Below are 15,785 nucleotides of genomic sequence, written 5' to 3' on the forward strand. Positions count from 1 at the left end.
CTCCCAAGTAGCTGGGACTACAGGCATGCACCACCATGCCCGGCTAATTTTTTGTATATATATTTTTAGTTGGTCAATTAATTTCTTTCTATTTTTAGTAGAGACGAGGTCTCGCTCAGGGTGGTTTTGAACTCCTGACCTCGAGCAATCCGCCCACGTTGGCCTCCCAGAGTGCTAGGATACAGGCGTGAGCCACCACACCCGGCCACCAAAAAGTTTTTAAACACAACCACATTTACTCATGTACAGTATTGTCTATGGCAGTTTTTATGCTATAATGGCAGAATAAGACTCTGGCCCACAAAACCTAAAATACTTACTATTTGGCCCTTTACCAAAAAGTTTTGCCTAATCACCTAATGAAAAAATGGACCAAAGACAATGACAACCCAAAAGAGAAGACAACCAAACACTGTGCTTCCCAACGGACATGTACTATATTATCTCTGAAGGATTCTTACTAAACCTGGGTGACAGGTACTTAGGGGTTCAATGTATTATTCTATTTTAACATGTTTTCCCTAATACAAATTAAAAATAAATAAAAGGACAGACCCCAGTGCTTTCCTTATGCACAGCTCACGTGCCAGTCTGGTGAGCCAGGGCTGAAAAGAAAGTCTCCTCACTTAGCCCCCAACTCCTCACAGCCCTTGGCAGATAAGCACCATTTGGCTTCTGAAGGTGTGTGAAAACAGGGACTAGCCCCTTGCCCTTTTCCTCTAGGTTACCCAGCCCACCTGATGCAAGTTGGCCCCTTCATGAGGCACCCCTCACCTCCAGAGACCAAATACCTCCCACTCCCCACAAGCACACTCCCAATCTAGTCCCTAGCCCTGAGGGAGGCAATATTTGCCCAGTTATCACACAGGGTGTCCTAGCACAACCTTAGTATAAAAACCAAAGCACTCTCTCCGAGCTCCAAGTGCCTTCCTCACTTCTCATCCCCTTTCCCCAAGGCAGAGAGACCCAGGAACAAAGGATACTGTACTGGTTCCGATGCTTTGCATTCTCCTTCATTCTCTGCAACTGTTGCTGGTGACACTTCATGCTCCAAGGGTTATAGTGTTTAAGTTGGGAACTTATATTACCCTTTTTCTCTACACTGTAGTATAAGACTTCAGATTTCTTTAGCCACTCAAATTCTTCTTCTAACTTATGGCTATAAAGAGACAAGGACCCAATAAATCAATTATGTCTTATCAAAATTCAGGGCCAAAGAGGCAGGAAATAACTTTCTGGAGTAATGGAAAAGTCTGATATCTTGATGCAGTGGTGTTTCAGTGCACACATCTGCCAAAACTCACTGAAGACTTCATATGGGTGCATTTTATCCAAAGTATATTATACCTCAAGAAAGTTCATTTAAAAAAAGGAAATCTGAGACTGCAAACTAGTTCAACCTCTGTGGAAAGCAATATGGAGATACCTCAAAGCGATACAAGTAGATCTACCATTTGATCCAGCAATTCCACTACTGGGCATCTACCCAAAAGATCAAAAGTCACTTTATGAAAAAGACACCTGCACTCGAATGTTTATAGCAGCATAATTTAGAATTGCAAAGCTGTGGAAACAACCCAAGTGCCCATCAATTCATGAGTGGATTAATAAAATGTATATGTATGCCATGGAGTACTACTCAGCTTTAAGAAACAACAGTGATATAGCACCTCTTGTATATTCCTGGATAGAGCTGGAACCCATTCTACTAAATGAAGTCTCTCTAGAATGGAAAAACCAGCACCACATGTACTCACCAGCAAATTGGTATTAACGGATCAACACCTAAGTGGACATATAGGAGTATCATTTATGGGGTGTTGGGGGAGAGGGGATGGGGTATATACAAACATAATGAGTGGGAGGTGCGATGTTTGGGGGATGGACACACTTGAAGCTCTTACTCGAGGGGGGAGGGGGGCATGGGCAATATATATAACCTTAACACTTGTACCCCCATAATACACTAAAATTAAAAAAATAAAAATAAAAAAAGGAAATCAAGGGGCCAGCCCACCACTGTTTTCTACATCAAGGAGAACCTAAGATGCAAGATCCGTCTCTGCTCCCTGGCCCCTGCAGGTAAGCAGCCTTCACTGTCCTCCTCTAGTTAGTACCATTCTCCTGGTCTCTGATACATTCAGGTTCCCCTGACTTAAAATGCTGGAGACTGGGAAAATATGAACTGAAATTCTGAGGGAATAGGTCGACCTACTTACCTATGCTATCACATACTTTAATTTATATAACTTGTATTTTCATAAGCTCTGCCAAAGTGCAGGACTTGGAAGGCCCTGTGTAGATGGACCCTGGGGTTTTGGGGATGTCCAATATCAGTGATCACATTTTGTCCCCATTGATGAGCAACCCACAGTGAAAGGGTAAGCTCCTGTCATGGTCACTGCTATATCCCCAGGACACACGATAGGGCCTGACACAGAGCAGTTATGGAAAGAATGAATCTTGTTTATAGCAGCCATTAAAACTATTTACCCAAAATGGCATAATCTAACCCAGAGTAAATTCAAAAGAAGTTGGGCATGTGGGGAACTGGCCACTGAATGACAAGGCACCTACTAAACCCATCATGAGTCCTTAGTTCCAGGGAACTGGGACATAATCAAAACCCCCAACACCTCCCAGCAGTCTATTATACTCACTTCTTCAACTTCTCCTCTTTCCGGTGCTGACGCACCCAGTCCTTGGGAGTCTTTTCTGTTTCTAGGCCGTGATGTTTTTTGTTTGCCCACCTTAGGAGCTTACTTTTTGGCTCACAGTCTGAATTATCTACAATGTCCACAGTTCCATGGTCCCCTTTTAGTGGATATGCTATTAAACACAAGTTCCTGTCTTCATCTTCTTCAAAGCGTACAGATACTACACCTGGAAGAGGGGGGTGAGGAGCAGAAAGGATTTTTAATTCCACAGGAAGATGCGTTCCAAATAACATGATTATAACATTTGTTTTTTTCTTACCCTGTTCCTTAGTCTCTATGATGCCAGAGGCCCCACACTCATCTGCAAACTTAACAAATATCAAAACAGCTAGAAAAGATGACACCATACAAGACAAGCAATTAGGGAGCAAACACAGCCGAGAGTCTTCCTCTCTAATGCACTCAACAAGGCAAGAGCCAAAGAATTACAAGACACATTTTTCCATCATTGAAAGTGTTTATTAATTTTTGTGTTAACTCTTCTAATCCTAAGAGACTTAAAACATTGCTCTTTATTTCTTGTGGGAAGTTTTAATGCCCTAAACAGAAACTCTGACAGCCTCAAGGCTTGCTTTAAAGCAAAGCCTGAACACAGGGTTTGCCTGAGGGTAAAATGCATCCAAGGGTATGGGAAGACTGGGTAAGCAGAACAAAATAAAGGGGCAAACAAAACAAACCACACAGCACAACAGACACCCAAGCAAAGGCTTTCCGTGACACCCCACACAGGTGGGCACCCCAAGTATTTTGTCCTTCTGAAATATTTTTATTTGTCTTTACAGTCTCATGTCACAAAATAACAAAATGAACACAAGGCAGATAGGGTTGGGCAGGGAGCACAGACACATGGCAGCCTTGAAAGCAGCTCTCCCCCTCGAGTCTCTAGAACCTGCCATGTGTAATTAGACAGTCTTTGAGAAGGGGGCTGTCAGGTGGGAACGTTTCAGCAGGTGCCGACGAGCGCCTTACAAACGACTGGCTGAACACCTTTCCTCCCAGGCCTCTCTGCCCCAGGATCACTCAATCTGCTCAGTCCTTCTGCCTGCCCGCTCGCTTGCTGCAGGGGAATGCGTGCTCAGAGAGAGACGACACTTCTGAGATGGCCCCCAGCTCTGGATGGAAAGGAGCCAGGGTGGGGAATTCAGGGACCCCACTTCCCTGTGGCCCCGGGCTAAAGGACCAGGGGACAAAAGGGGGCAGGGGCAGCCAGCTAACAAGGGGCCTTTGGCTTTGTCCTGGAAAAAACAACAGAGAAGGACCAAGTGAGGGCCCCCAACTTCCCCACCCCCACCACATACATGCATATTCAGAGTACAGAGAGAGGCACCCAGTACATTCTATCTTTAAAAACAATGTTTCAGCAGTCCCACAAGAACCTAAATTGTCCTCCAGTCTTTTGTATAACCAGGCAATGCACATTTAAAATTAATTTCTTTAATGGGTTCTTTGATTTACAAAAGATTCCTCCCTCCCCAGGAAAGACCACACCAAGCTGGTGGTTGCTGATGTCCCTCCAAAAAAATTATAAAAAGAGAGAAAAGTCACCATATGAGAATCAAAGGGTTGCCTTCACATAGCAATTTTGGGGACATTCCGTAATAGCAAAGGGCTTCAGCTAATCATAATCAGCACAGGCCTCCCACTCCTGCATTCCATCTGACTCAACCCTGCTCCCAGCCTACCTAATCACCAGGGCTTCTGGTTTCCTGGAGGACAAAAAGCAGGTGGCAAGTAGTCTGGGTAAAGTCTTCCCCCACAGTCCCCCCATGGGGGACTATGGGTTACTGTGATCAAGAGATACCTGAACATAAAATACAACTACACCTCCACCAAAAATAAATTCAAATCCAACCAAACAAAACAAAAAAATCAAGCAATCTTACCAAGGCTTGAAAACTGAGGGGGAGGTGCTGGGCTGAGGGCCAAGAGGAGGAGGAGGAGGGAAAGCACAGAGTGGGAGGGGGCGAGGGCTCCAGGGATGGCTGCCAGGGCCTTCCATAGCCAAGATCCCTCACATCTCCTAGCGAGGTGCTGGAGACCCCTCCTTCTGCTGGGGGCTCACCTTTGTACTGGGGAGTAAATTTGCGCATCTCGGCTGGGAGGGTCTCGTAGAACTGATGTTCCCTCGGGACCAGGGGCTTGCACAGGGTTGTCTCATTGAAGCGGAGCACGCACGAGTGGCCCCCGACCTGGTGGACAAAGGGCTCCAGCAGGACACCCTTGGCGCGGGGCTCCATGTCCATGGCCCTGAAGGCTGGGCTCATCCTCCGGGCGCAGACGGCAGGGAGAAGGGGGCGGTGGCAGAGTCCAGCGGCCAGTGCGTCCTGTTTTCTGTCCCTGCGTCTGACTGGTCTCGGCTTCTTGGCTTGTTCAGGCCAGTACTCTATGCCGGAAGCAAACACAATGATAACATGAGGGTTGGAAGCCCCGTGGGAACCGACTCAGAGCTGCTTGCCCTCTCGTCCAGCAGAAAGACAAACAGCCCGAGTTCTCGCAGGGCTCCGCCCACCCAGGCCCCGCCTCCTCCCGCAGAAAGACAAATACTCTGAGCTCAGGGGCAGGGCCGGATGCAGACTGGCAGGGAAAGGGATCCAGGGGAACCGAATGGGCCAGCACCCCCACCTCTGCATTAGGAAGCCACTACAGCAGGCAAAACACGATGCTGGACGAGGTGAAATCACAATTTCAAACCTAATACTTGGATTAAATTTTATCATTTTCTAATAAGATTGTCAAGCTTAAGGTGAATGATGCCCAAGTCTTTCCATTAATTATAAAGTGCATTTAAATACAGGGAAAACCTGCTTACGCATAATCTAGTAAGATTTACTTGTCCAGGCTGGTGACAAACACCGCCCCTGCCCAAGGCCAAAGACAAGCCCCATTAACCTTATTAGCAATGGAGCTTGGGCCCAGCTTTAATGATTAACGGCTGTATCTAAAAACAACTGATTGAGGCTGGCTAACTCCGTTTAAAAAGATACACAGTGTTCTAGGTCACCTACTATTTTTATCAGTTCTATCCTGATCGCCAAAAGCTGGGGCACACCTTTAAATCAAAGTTGTGCTTCAGGGGCAATCAGGGCTCTCATCCCCTCCCAGGTCCAGGACCTTAGAAACTAGCCACACACTAGATGCATAATTAGCAAAGCACACCTGTGTATGCACCCTGTTAATCATTTCAGGGCACGTCAAGCTATTTTTCTGTTTTGTCCAATTTACAGACTACACAGTCTCTACTAAAACTACTTACAGGTCTTGAGCTACATTCAGTATCTGTACAGGGATCTTACTGGGAACTCCTTTAGTTCCCGTGACTCCAACTGAGATGGTGGTAGTGAGGATGCATCTCTGGAGATGTGTCCTCTAACCTCTAATGTGGGTAAAGCACCTATTATGTGCCAGGCCCCTTACAGGAATTTTTTTTTCTTTTTTTTGAGACAGAGTCTTGCTTTGTTGCCCAGGCCAGAGTGAGTGTCATGGCGTCAGCCTAGCTCACAGCAACCTCAAACTCCTGGGCTCAAGTGATCATCCTGCCTCAGCCTCCCAAGTAGCTGGGACTACAGGCATGTGCACCATGCCCAACTAATATTTTCTACATAATTTTAGTTGTCCAGCTAATATCTTTCTATTTTTTAGTAGAGACGGGGTCTCGCTCTTGCTCAGGCTGGTCTCGAACTCCTGACCTCCAGCGATCCTCCTGCCTTGGCCTCCCAGAGTGCTAGGATTATAGGCGTGAGCCACCTCGCCCGGCCAGGAACTTCTTTTGGTCCTCATGATACTTTCTATGAAGTAGATACTACTCTCCATGTTACAAACAATGAAGTCAATTAGGGGAGGTTAGGAAACTTATTCAGGGCCAGGGACGATAAGCCACGGCTCCCAAGTGAACCTCAGAATATTGGATGCCCCACACATCTACCTCTAGAGCCCACAGTCTCTGGCACTTCTGACTTGGTACAGCATTCTTACTATGCATATGGATCATTTAGCTTTTCCCATGAAAGTGTTTTCACCACATATTTGTATTTTCTATTTATAAAGTAGCCTCTTTTAAAGAGTTTAAACTGGTGTAATCTCTTCCTTTCAGAGAGAACCTGACTGTGGGCCTCAATTGGACTTAAGGAATAGGAATCAATAAACTTTCCTATATGCAAAGAGTAGAGAACCTAAGGCCCTAATTGCCTGGCACTATCTTCACATCACCACAAAAGCCAACAGGAGGCTATGTACTGAGAAGAGTCCAGAAACTCAATACAGGCAATGGGACTGTAAATATGAGTACATTCTAGCCATTCTACATTTTTTTTTTAAGAGACAGGGTCTTGCTCTGTTGTCTAGGCTGGAGTACAGTGGTGCAATCATAGCTTACCACAGCCTCGAATGCCTGGACTCAAGCAATCCTCCTGCCTCAGCCTGCCAAGTAGCTGGGACTACAGGGCGCATGCCACAACTCCCAGCTTATTTTTCTTATTGTTTTGTAGAGACAGGGTCTTGCTATGTTGCCCAGTCTGGTGTTGAATTCCTGGCTTCAACAGATCCTCCCTCCCACCTTGGCTTCCCAAAGTGCTAGGATTACAGCCATGAGCCACTGCACCAGCTCCTGGTAACTAGCCATTCTATACTCTCCCCAGAAGATGGAGCTCTGAGATGCCTGGCCACACAAGCCCTTTCTCTAGGTCTATACAGATTAATTCACATTAGTCTACTGAAAAGACCACTTGAGTAAGAGCAATAGCAAAGGAAAGCTATTGATGCATGGTCAGCCTACACCTACCAGTACCAAAGCACAGCACAGATGCCATAATTATTAAATTGTGAAAGCACAAGATGCGTTTCATGGGCTAGGCTTTAGAAACACAATCCAAAGCTTTCTTTTTTTTTTTTTTTTTTTTTTTTTTGAGACAGAGTCTCGCTTTGTTGCCCAGGCTAGAGTGAGTGCCGTGGCATCAGCCTAGCTCACAGCAACCTCAAACTCCTGGGCTCGAGCGATCCTTCTGCCTCAGCCTCCCTGGTAGCTGGGACTACAGGCATGTGCCACCATGCCCGGCTAATTTTTTATATATATCAGTTGGCCAATTGATTTCTTTCTATTTATAGTAGAGACGGGGTCTCGCTCTTGCTCAGGCTGGTTTTTTTGAACTCCTGACCTTGAGCAATCCGCCCGCCTCGGCCTCCCAAGAGCTAGGATTACAGGCGTGAGCCACAGCGCCCGGCCCAAAGCTTTCTTAAAGGTATAAAACTGCTTTTGCTATCAGAGCATTGCTAACAACGATGCAAACCCCTTTCCCATTCTGCTCAGGATTCCTTAAATGTACTCAGTTAAGTATAAAATTCTCTCTCCACATTATCTCTCTTACCCCTCCCCACCTCTTTTTGTTGTTGTTGTTGTTGTTTTGTTTTGAGACAGAGTCTCTGGCTCTGTTGTCCAGATAGAGTGCCATGGCATCAGCCCAGCTCACAGCAACACCAAACTCCTTCTCTCAAGCTATTCTCTTGCCTCAGCCTCCCATGTAGCTGGAACTACAGGCATGCACCACCATGACCAGCTAGCTATTTTTTTTTTTATTTTTAGTAGAGAAGGGGTCTCACTCTTGCTCAGGTTGGTCTCAAACTCCTGAGCTCAAGCAATCCTCCCACTTAGGCCTCCCAGAGTGCTAGGATTACAGGCGTCAGCCACTGCGATGGGCCACCCATCCCCACTTCTGATGAAAATTTTTTAAAAAACAAAAACAATCCAGGTACTCTGGGAGGCTGAGGTAGGAGGATGCTTGAGGCCAGCTTCCAGACCAGCCTGGCAACATAGTTAGACCCCATCTCTACAAAAAAGAAAAAAAAATTAGCTAGGCTGAGGCAGGAGGATGGCTTGAGCCCAAGAGTTTGAGGTTGTAGTAAGCTATGATATGATAAGGCCACTACACTCTAGCCCAGGAAAAAGAGCAAATCCCTGTCTCAAAATAAACAAATAAGTAAAATAAAATGAAACAGACAAAAACAGTCTTTCATGGCATCTCACTAGGGTGTGGCTCATGGCTGCAGTTGGAAGCTAAAAGGTCCAGTAAGGGTCTCTACCTCCTTCTCCCAGGTCACCAGAGTGTTCATTAGCTGCTGGGCATGATGTGGCACCTTGCCACCCTCCCTCCACTCTAACCCAGGAGGATGCTGCTCCTGAGAGAATCATCATCTTTTTCGGTACAGGGGTAGGAAAAATAAGGCTCATTCTTGCCTGAGCCAAGTCAGTTAAGAGAAGAAACTCTAAAATGTGAGGGAGAATTAAGGAGACAAATAATTGGCATGTGGTGAGGTGCAGCCCCATTCTAGTACCAGTTCTTCCACTCAATTGCTTGGAGAAATTATGTATTAGAGAAGACTCTAAGTCCCTGGCTCTCTTTGGATTCTAGTTTTCTGGTCTGTAAAATTGAGAAGAGAGGCTTGAAGTAGATCTCTATGTTACAGGTTGTATAAGCAAATTAGTGAGTGATGACCAATAGCTTTTTTCTTTTTTAATAAAACATAGTAAGGCCAGGCATGGTGGCTCATGCCTATAATCCTAACACTCTGGGAGGCTAAGGCAGGAAGATCACTTGAGGTCAGGAGTTCGAGACCAACCTGAGCAATAGTGAGACCCTATGTCTACTAAAAATAGAAAAATTACTCAGGTGTGGTGGTGCGTCTATATTCCCAGCTACTCGGGAGACTGAGGCAAGATGATCGCTTGAGCCCAGGAGTTTGAAGCTGCAGTGAGCTGTGATGATACCACTGTACTCTAGCTGGGGCAACAGAGCCAGACTCTGTCTTAGAAACAAAAAACAACAGCAACAACAACAACAACAACCAAAAAACCAGAGAGAAACAAAATGTCAGTGCATTCTACATAATAAATTAAGTCCTTTGTGATCCTTTTTTTCAACTATATTCCATCTCTTAATATGAACATCAGTATGCCTTCACTGTTCAACATATTTCTTATATTTGAAGTTGCTAGGAAGTAGAGTTGTGATGAGGCTACTGCACTCTAGCACTGGTTACAGTCCCTTATAGGCTCTATCTCTGCAAGAAAGTGAAGGATCAACTTCCCAAAGATTACACAGCAAATCTCCAAAGCACCTGCTCTGTTTCATCTGTTACTCTCTTTGTTCAACATGCACTTTGAACAGTGGGATCTCTAAATTTAAAGGTTTTTTTTTTTAAGACAGTCTTGCTCTGTTGCCTGGACTAGAGTGCTGTGGCATCAGCACTGCTCACAGCAACATCCAACTCCTGGGCTCAAGCAATCCTTCTGCCTCAGCCTCCTGAGTAGCTGGGACTACAGGCACACACCACCAAGCCTGGCTAATTTTTCTATTTTTAGTAGAGATGGGGTCTTGCTCTTGCTCAGGCTGGTCTCGATCATGTGCCACCATGCCCAGCTAATTTTTTCTATATATTTTTTAGTTGTCCAGCTAATTTATTTCTATTTTTAGCAGAGACAGGGGTCTCACTCTTGCTCAGACTGGTCTTGAACTCCTGACCTTGGGCAATCCTCCCGCCTTGGCCTCCCAGAGTGCTAGGATTACAGGCGTGAACCACCACACTTGGTCTTCTTTTAAGGTTTTAAGATCCAAGGTGTAAGGCTCAGTTTCCTGGGAATCCTGCAGTATTAATGGTTACCATAAAGCTGAAGCAATGTGTGGGCCACGTAGCTAGAGAGATAGGAAATACTCGCGATATACTGGCTTCAGATTTAGCATCTATTTTAGCTTTTCACATTGCCTCACATTTGTCCATAATACTATGAACAGGTAAGGAACACAGAACATGATCATCCTAGGATAGGATAGATATAGCTTTCCCCCACAGTCCATCCCCCATATCAAATTGGTTTAAGGATCTCCTGGAAACAATACCTTAATAATCTTAACTTTTTTTTTTTAATAGGCAGAGTCTTACTCTGTCACCCAGGATAGAGTGCAGTGATGCAATCACAGCTCACTGTAACCTCAGCCTCCCAAGTAACTGGAACTACAGGTGTGTGCCACCACACCCAGCTGCTTTTTGGTTTGTTTTTTTTTAATTTTTAAAGACAGGGACTCACTATGTTGCCTACGCTGGTCTCGAACTCCTAGCCTCAGGGACCCTCCCACCTCGGCCTCCCAAAGTGCTGGGATTACAGGCATGAGTCATCATACCAGGTCTAATATTCTTAACTTTTTAAGTATTGCAAGTAAAATGGCTATGACTTATGAAAACCTGTGAGTCCTTGGTTCAGTCATCCAGAATTTAATTAGGTTACAAATGGGATCCATGGAGCCACTTACTTTGCCTCAAGAAAAGCCCCAGGGTCAGAAAGTCACAGGGGATGGCATGAGAGACTATCCTGATGGTGGAAAAACAACCCTCACTATAGCACCTCACCCCCATGAGGCCCAGAGCCTCGGCCCAGCATCTACCCAATACACATTCAAACATAACCCATGACTACACCCATCAGGGTCAGTCACTGAATACCTCATACATTGCTGGTAGGAATGCAAAAAGGTATAGCTACTTTGGAAAACAGTCTGGTAGTTTCTAACGAAGTTAAGCCTAAACTGGGCATGGTGGCTCATGCCTGTAATCCTAGCACTCTGGGAACCTGAGGCAGGTGGATTGCTTGATTGAGCTCAGGAGCTTGAGACCAGCCTGAGCAAGAGCAAGACCCCATCTCTACTAAAAATAGAAAAATTAGCCAGGCATGGTAGTGTGTGCCTGTAGTCTCAGCTACCTGGGAGGCGGAGGCAGGAGAATTGCCTGACCCAGGAGTTTGAGGTTGCAATGAGCTGTGATGAAGCTACTGCACTCTAGCCTGGGTGACAGAGCGAGACCCTGTCTTAAAAAAAAAAAAAAAAAGTTAAGCATATGCTTACTATATATAGCAATCCCACTCTTATGCATTTAACTAAGACAAATGAAAACAGATGTCCACAGAAAGACATACACAAATGTTCACAGGACTACTATTCACCATAGCCAAAAGGTAGAAACAACAGCCCAAATTTCCATCCAGTGGGTCAGTTGATAAACTGTATATTCATATAGTGGATAATTATTCAGCAACTAAAAAGGTATGTACTGATACATGCAACAACACAGATTAATCACAAAAGCATTATGCTAAGTGAAAGAAGCCAATCACAAAAGACTACATACTATATGATTCCATTTACATAAAATTCTCGGAAATAGGCAAAACTACAGTGGCAGAAAGCAGATGAGTAACTGCCAAAGAGGCAGAAGTTGGGGAAACAGGACTGACTGCCAATGGGGCCAAGAGGACTTTTAGGTGTAATGAAACTGTTCTATGTTGTGTCTTGGTCAGTGATTATACGACTCCATAAATTTGCCAAAACTCCTCAAATACAGACTTAAAATTGGTGAGTCTTATGGTATACAAATAATACTTCAATAAAACAGATTGTTTTCCTTATATGTTTTTGAATTTACACAAATTTTAAAAGTACATATTATTTTAATAATCAGAAAAGATTATACTTAAAAAAAAACACCTATTCACTGTTAGTTTCTACAAGCAAACTGAAATTTCCTTTCTCATCTATTCTAATTTGGCTCATCTGCTTCACTTTGAGTATCTTGAGTCACTCATGCCAGGATCAGCATGGGTTGCTATCTTGGTCAAAATAAGGGGTTCTCTCTGATTGTGGTGAAGGCAGCCCCTGATAGTAGAGCCTTTCAGGGACAGCTATGCTTTCCCTCATAAATCCACGACAACCACTGCTAATACCAACACATCCTAAAGCCATCTTCTCACTTTTTTTTTTTTTTTTTTTTTTTTTTGAGACAGAGTCTCACTTTGTTGCCCGGGCTAGAGTGAGTGCCGTGGCGTCAGCCTAGCTCACAGCAACCTCAAACTCCTGGGCTCGAGTGATCCGTCTGCCTCAGCCTCCCGGGTAGCTGGGACTACAGGCATGCGCCACCATGCCCGGCTAATTTTTTATATATATATCAGTTGGCCAATTAATTTCTTTCTATTTATAGTAGAGACGGGGTCTCGCTCAGGCTGGTTTTGAACTCCTGACCTTGAGCAATCCGCCCGCCTCGGCCTCCCAAGAGCTAGGATTACAGGCGTGAGCCACAGCGCCCGGCCCATCTTCTCACTTTGAAAACCTAATTTTATCAGGGTCTCAACACTAGCATACTTCTACCGTTGCATGGTTATCTTCTTTTCAATTCTTGTAAAGCCAAAGCAAAAGCATCCTTCACGCACATGGGAACAGAACAGAAACATAAAGGTCCAATAAACCTTTCTTTAAAACAGCCAGAAGGAAAGAAAAATCAGCAAGAAATCTATTCCAATTACATTGGCTTCCTTGTTATTTCTCAAATATGCCTGACACACACCTACCTCAGGGCCTTTGTGCTTGCTGTTCCCCTAGGCTTTGTACACTCTTCTCCAGATATTTATTCCTCCTTGGCTCACTCTCTTAACCTCCTTCAGCTCTTTATGCGAATGTCACTTCTTTAATGAGATCTTCCCAAGCCACATTATCTAAAATTGCCACTTTCCAGCCACATTCCCTGATGCATTCTTGCTTTATTTTCTCCTTAGTATTTATTAGCATCTAACATATTATATGCTTCTTATTGGTCTTGTTTATTGCCTGTCTGTTGGGAAAATAGGCTAAGAGAAGTGAAAGGTTTCAGGAGTTTTGCAAGGCTTTGCATTGAAGGAATCTGTGGGCATGTTAGTTCATAAACTAGAAGCTGTTCCCAACAGAGGAGGCATTGTCAGAGGACGTCTGCACAGCAGCGTTTCTTTGATGCTGCCCGTCATCGCCTTGAGATTTTTTGCACAGCAAAAGCTCGGTTTGGGCCCTAGCTGAGAAGCTGATTAACATGAGTGCCCAGCAGATAATGTGCAGATGGAACTATCTTAAACTTCAAGACTATTCCTGCTGCACTCCTGACCACATGTCTCTGTGGTCAGGACTTTAGAGAAATAGATTAGATTAGCACACAGAGTCAGTATTCCTACTTTATACATTTTTATCTTTAATTTGTATGCTCAGCTAGGTATGTTTCCAACTCAGGGCTTAGTATGTTTATCTTAAAAAATTTTGTAGCCATCTATTCTTGTAGACAGAATTAGGTAAAGGTCCCTTGAAACCTTTGGGGAGCCTAGAAACCTCAACGAATGAACTATACACATAATTCTTTAACCAAGGACAACTATTTACTGTAACAATAAATACTGATATGGGATTTCACTTGGGGCCTCACAGCTCACAGGAATGCTGGAGGACCCCTGACTCCCCCATCACTTTAAACTGCACTTTGTCTCTGTTATTTATCTGTCTCTATTATTTCCAAATATCTTGCAACGATCCTGCCTGGGACCTGTTTTGCTGGGAGAGTAGCTAACTCCCACACTGTCACTTCCCACCCCACTTCAACTTGAAAACAAGTTCCATGAAGTCAGAAATGTTTAACTGTCCTGCTCACTGCTAAATCTCCAGAATTCAAAAGAGCACCAGTATAGAGTAGGTGTTCCACAGAATGTGCCTCAAATCACTACTGTGTCATGAATATCTGCTGCACACACATCATCAGAGAACTCAAAATGCACCCACTACAATCATAATCCAAACTCACACTAATCATACAGTGGTGAGTACAATTATTAAAACAAGGCATGTTGCACACTTTACAAAATGCATTCCAAGAAGCCACTTTGGGAGGCCAAGGCAGGAAGATCACTTGAGCCCGGGAGTTCAACTCTAGCCTGAGCAACATAACAAGACCCCCATCTCTATAAAAAAATAGAAAGAAAAAAAGAAAAATTACCTGGGTGTGGTGGGGCGCACCTGTAGTCTCAACTACTTGGGAGGCTGAGGCAGGAGGATCATTTAAGCCTAAAAGTTTGAGGCAGCAGTGAGCTATGATGACACCACTGTACTCTAACCTGGGCAACAGAGCAAGACCCTATCTCAAAATGCATTCCAAGCACTGACTGGTGTTGATTTTGCATTTATTATTATCTACCTTATTAAGTCTGCATTAAATGGGAAGTACAAATGCAGGACTCTGTACCTGAACACTCATATGGGACCTGCTGGTGTGGAAACACTTCATGTAAACAAAGCCCAAGCTTTTTTTTTTTTAATTTTTTTTTTATTTCTTTTTTTTTTTCTATTTTTAGTTGGCCAATTAATTTTTATTTTTTATTTTTAGTAGAGACAGGGCCTCGCTCTTGCTCAGGCTGGTCTCGAACTCCTGAGCTCAAACGATCCACCCGCTTCGACCTCCCAGAGTGCTAGGACTACATGAGTGAGCCACCATGCCCGGCCCAAAGCCCAAGCTCTTAATGTGATGACAACTAACGTTTTGGAAAATTATTAGGTGAGGAAAAACTGATTACTAAAGAATAAATGCAAAACATGGCTATGAAAAGATTAAATCCTATTATAGTTTAAACAAATATATTAACTAGAATTCACATATTCTGTGTTGGTATTGATGCCACATCCCAAAGACTCAAGGTTTTCATGTTGCTAAATTGTCACTAAAAAAGAATCATCCTTATCTTTGGTAGGCAAAGCCAAGAAAGGCCATGAGTTGGTCCTGAGCATATGCACCAGGCCTCTTTAGCAATGGGTCTGCCAGTTTAGCCTTAACAAGGTATCTCAGCAAGATTATACCAAAGGAAGTCCATTCCCTCCCATGACCTACACTTACAAGGAAAGCTGGGCAACAAATGAGATATAATCCCTGGCAACAAAATGAATATATAAAAAGGAGTTTTAAGGCCGGGCGCTGTGGCTCACGCCTGTAATCCTAGCTCTTGGGAGGCCGAGGCGGGTGGATTGCTCAAGGTCAGGAGTTCAAAACCAGCCTGAGCAAGAGCGAGACCCCGTCTCTACTATAAATAGAAAGAAATTAATTGGCCAACTGATATATATATAAAAAAATTAGCCGGGCATGGTGGCACATGCCTGTAGTCCCAGCTACCAGGGAGGCTGAGGCAGAAGGATCGCTCGAGCCCAGGAGTTTGAGGTTGCTGTGAGCTAGGCTGACGCCACGGCACTCACTCTA

General features: G+C 44.4%; 1 protein-coding gene across 2 annotated transcripts in view; it reads right to left on the bottom strand.

Annotated features, from left to right (window-relative positions):
* Positions 1-15,785, bottom strand: part of IP6K2 (inositol hexakisphosphate kinase 2) — a 34,215-nt gene that overhangs the window by 3,276 nt on the left and 15,154 nt on the right. The window contains exons 2-4 of one of the 2 annotated variants that reach the window (XM_012771207.2): positions 4,780-5,100; positions 2,661-2,883; positions 984-1,159 (exon numbers count right to left, since the gene is read on the bottom strand). In XM_012771207.2, coding sequence (XP_012626661.1) covers positions 984-1,159; positions 2,661-2,883; positions 4,780-4,981 — 601 coding nt within the window. In that variant the 5' untranslated portion in view covers positions 4,982-5,100. Of the gene's footprint in view, positions 1-983; positions 1,160-2,660; positions 2,884-3,154; positions 3,953-4,779; positions 5,101-15,785 lie in introns of those variants that run through there. The other variant, XM_012771211.2, reaches the window with a different exon arrangement.

The sequence above is a fragment of the Microcebus murinus genome, chromosome 1, assembly GCF_040939455.1.
Source record: "Microcebus murinus isolate Inina chromosome 1, M.murinus_Inina_mat1.0, whole genome shotgun sequence".
NCBI classification, from domain to species: Eukaryota; Metazoa; Chordata; class Mammalia; order Primates; family Cheirogaleidae; genus Microcebus; species Microcebus murinus.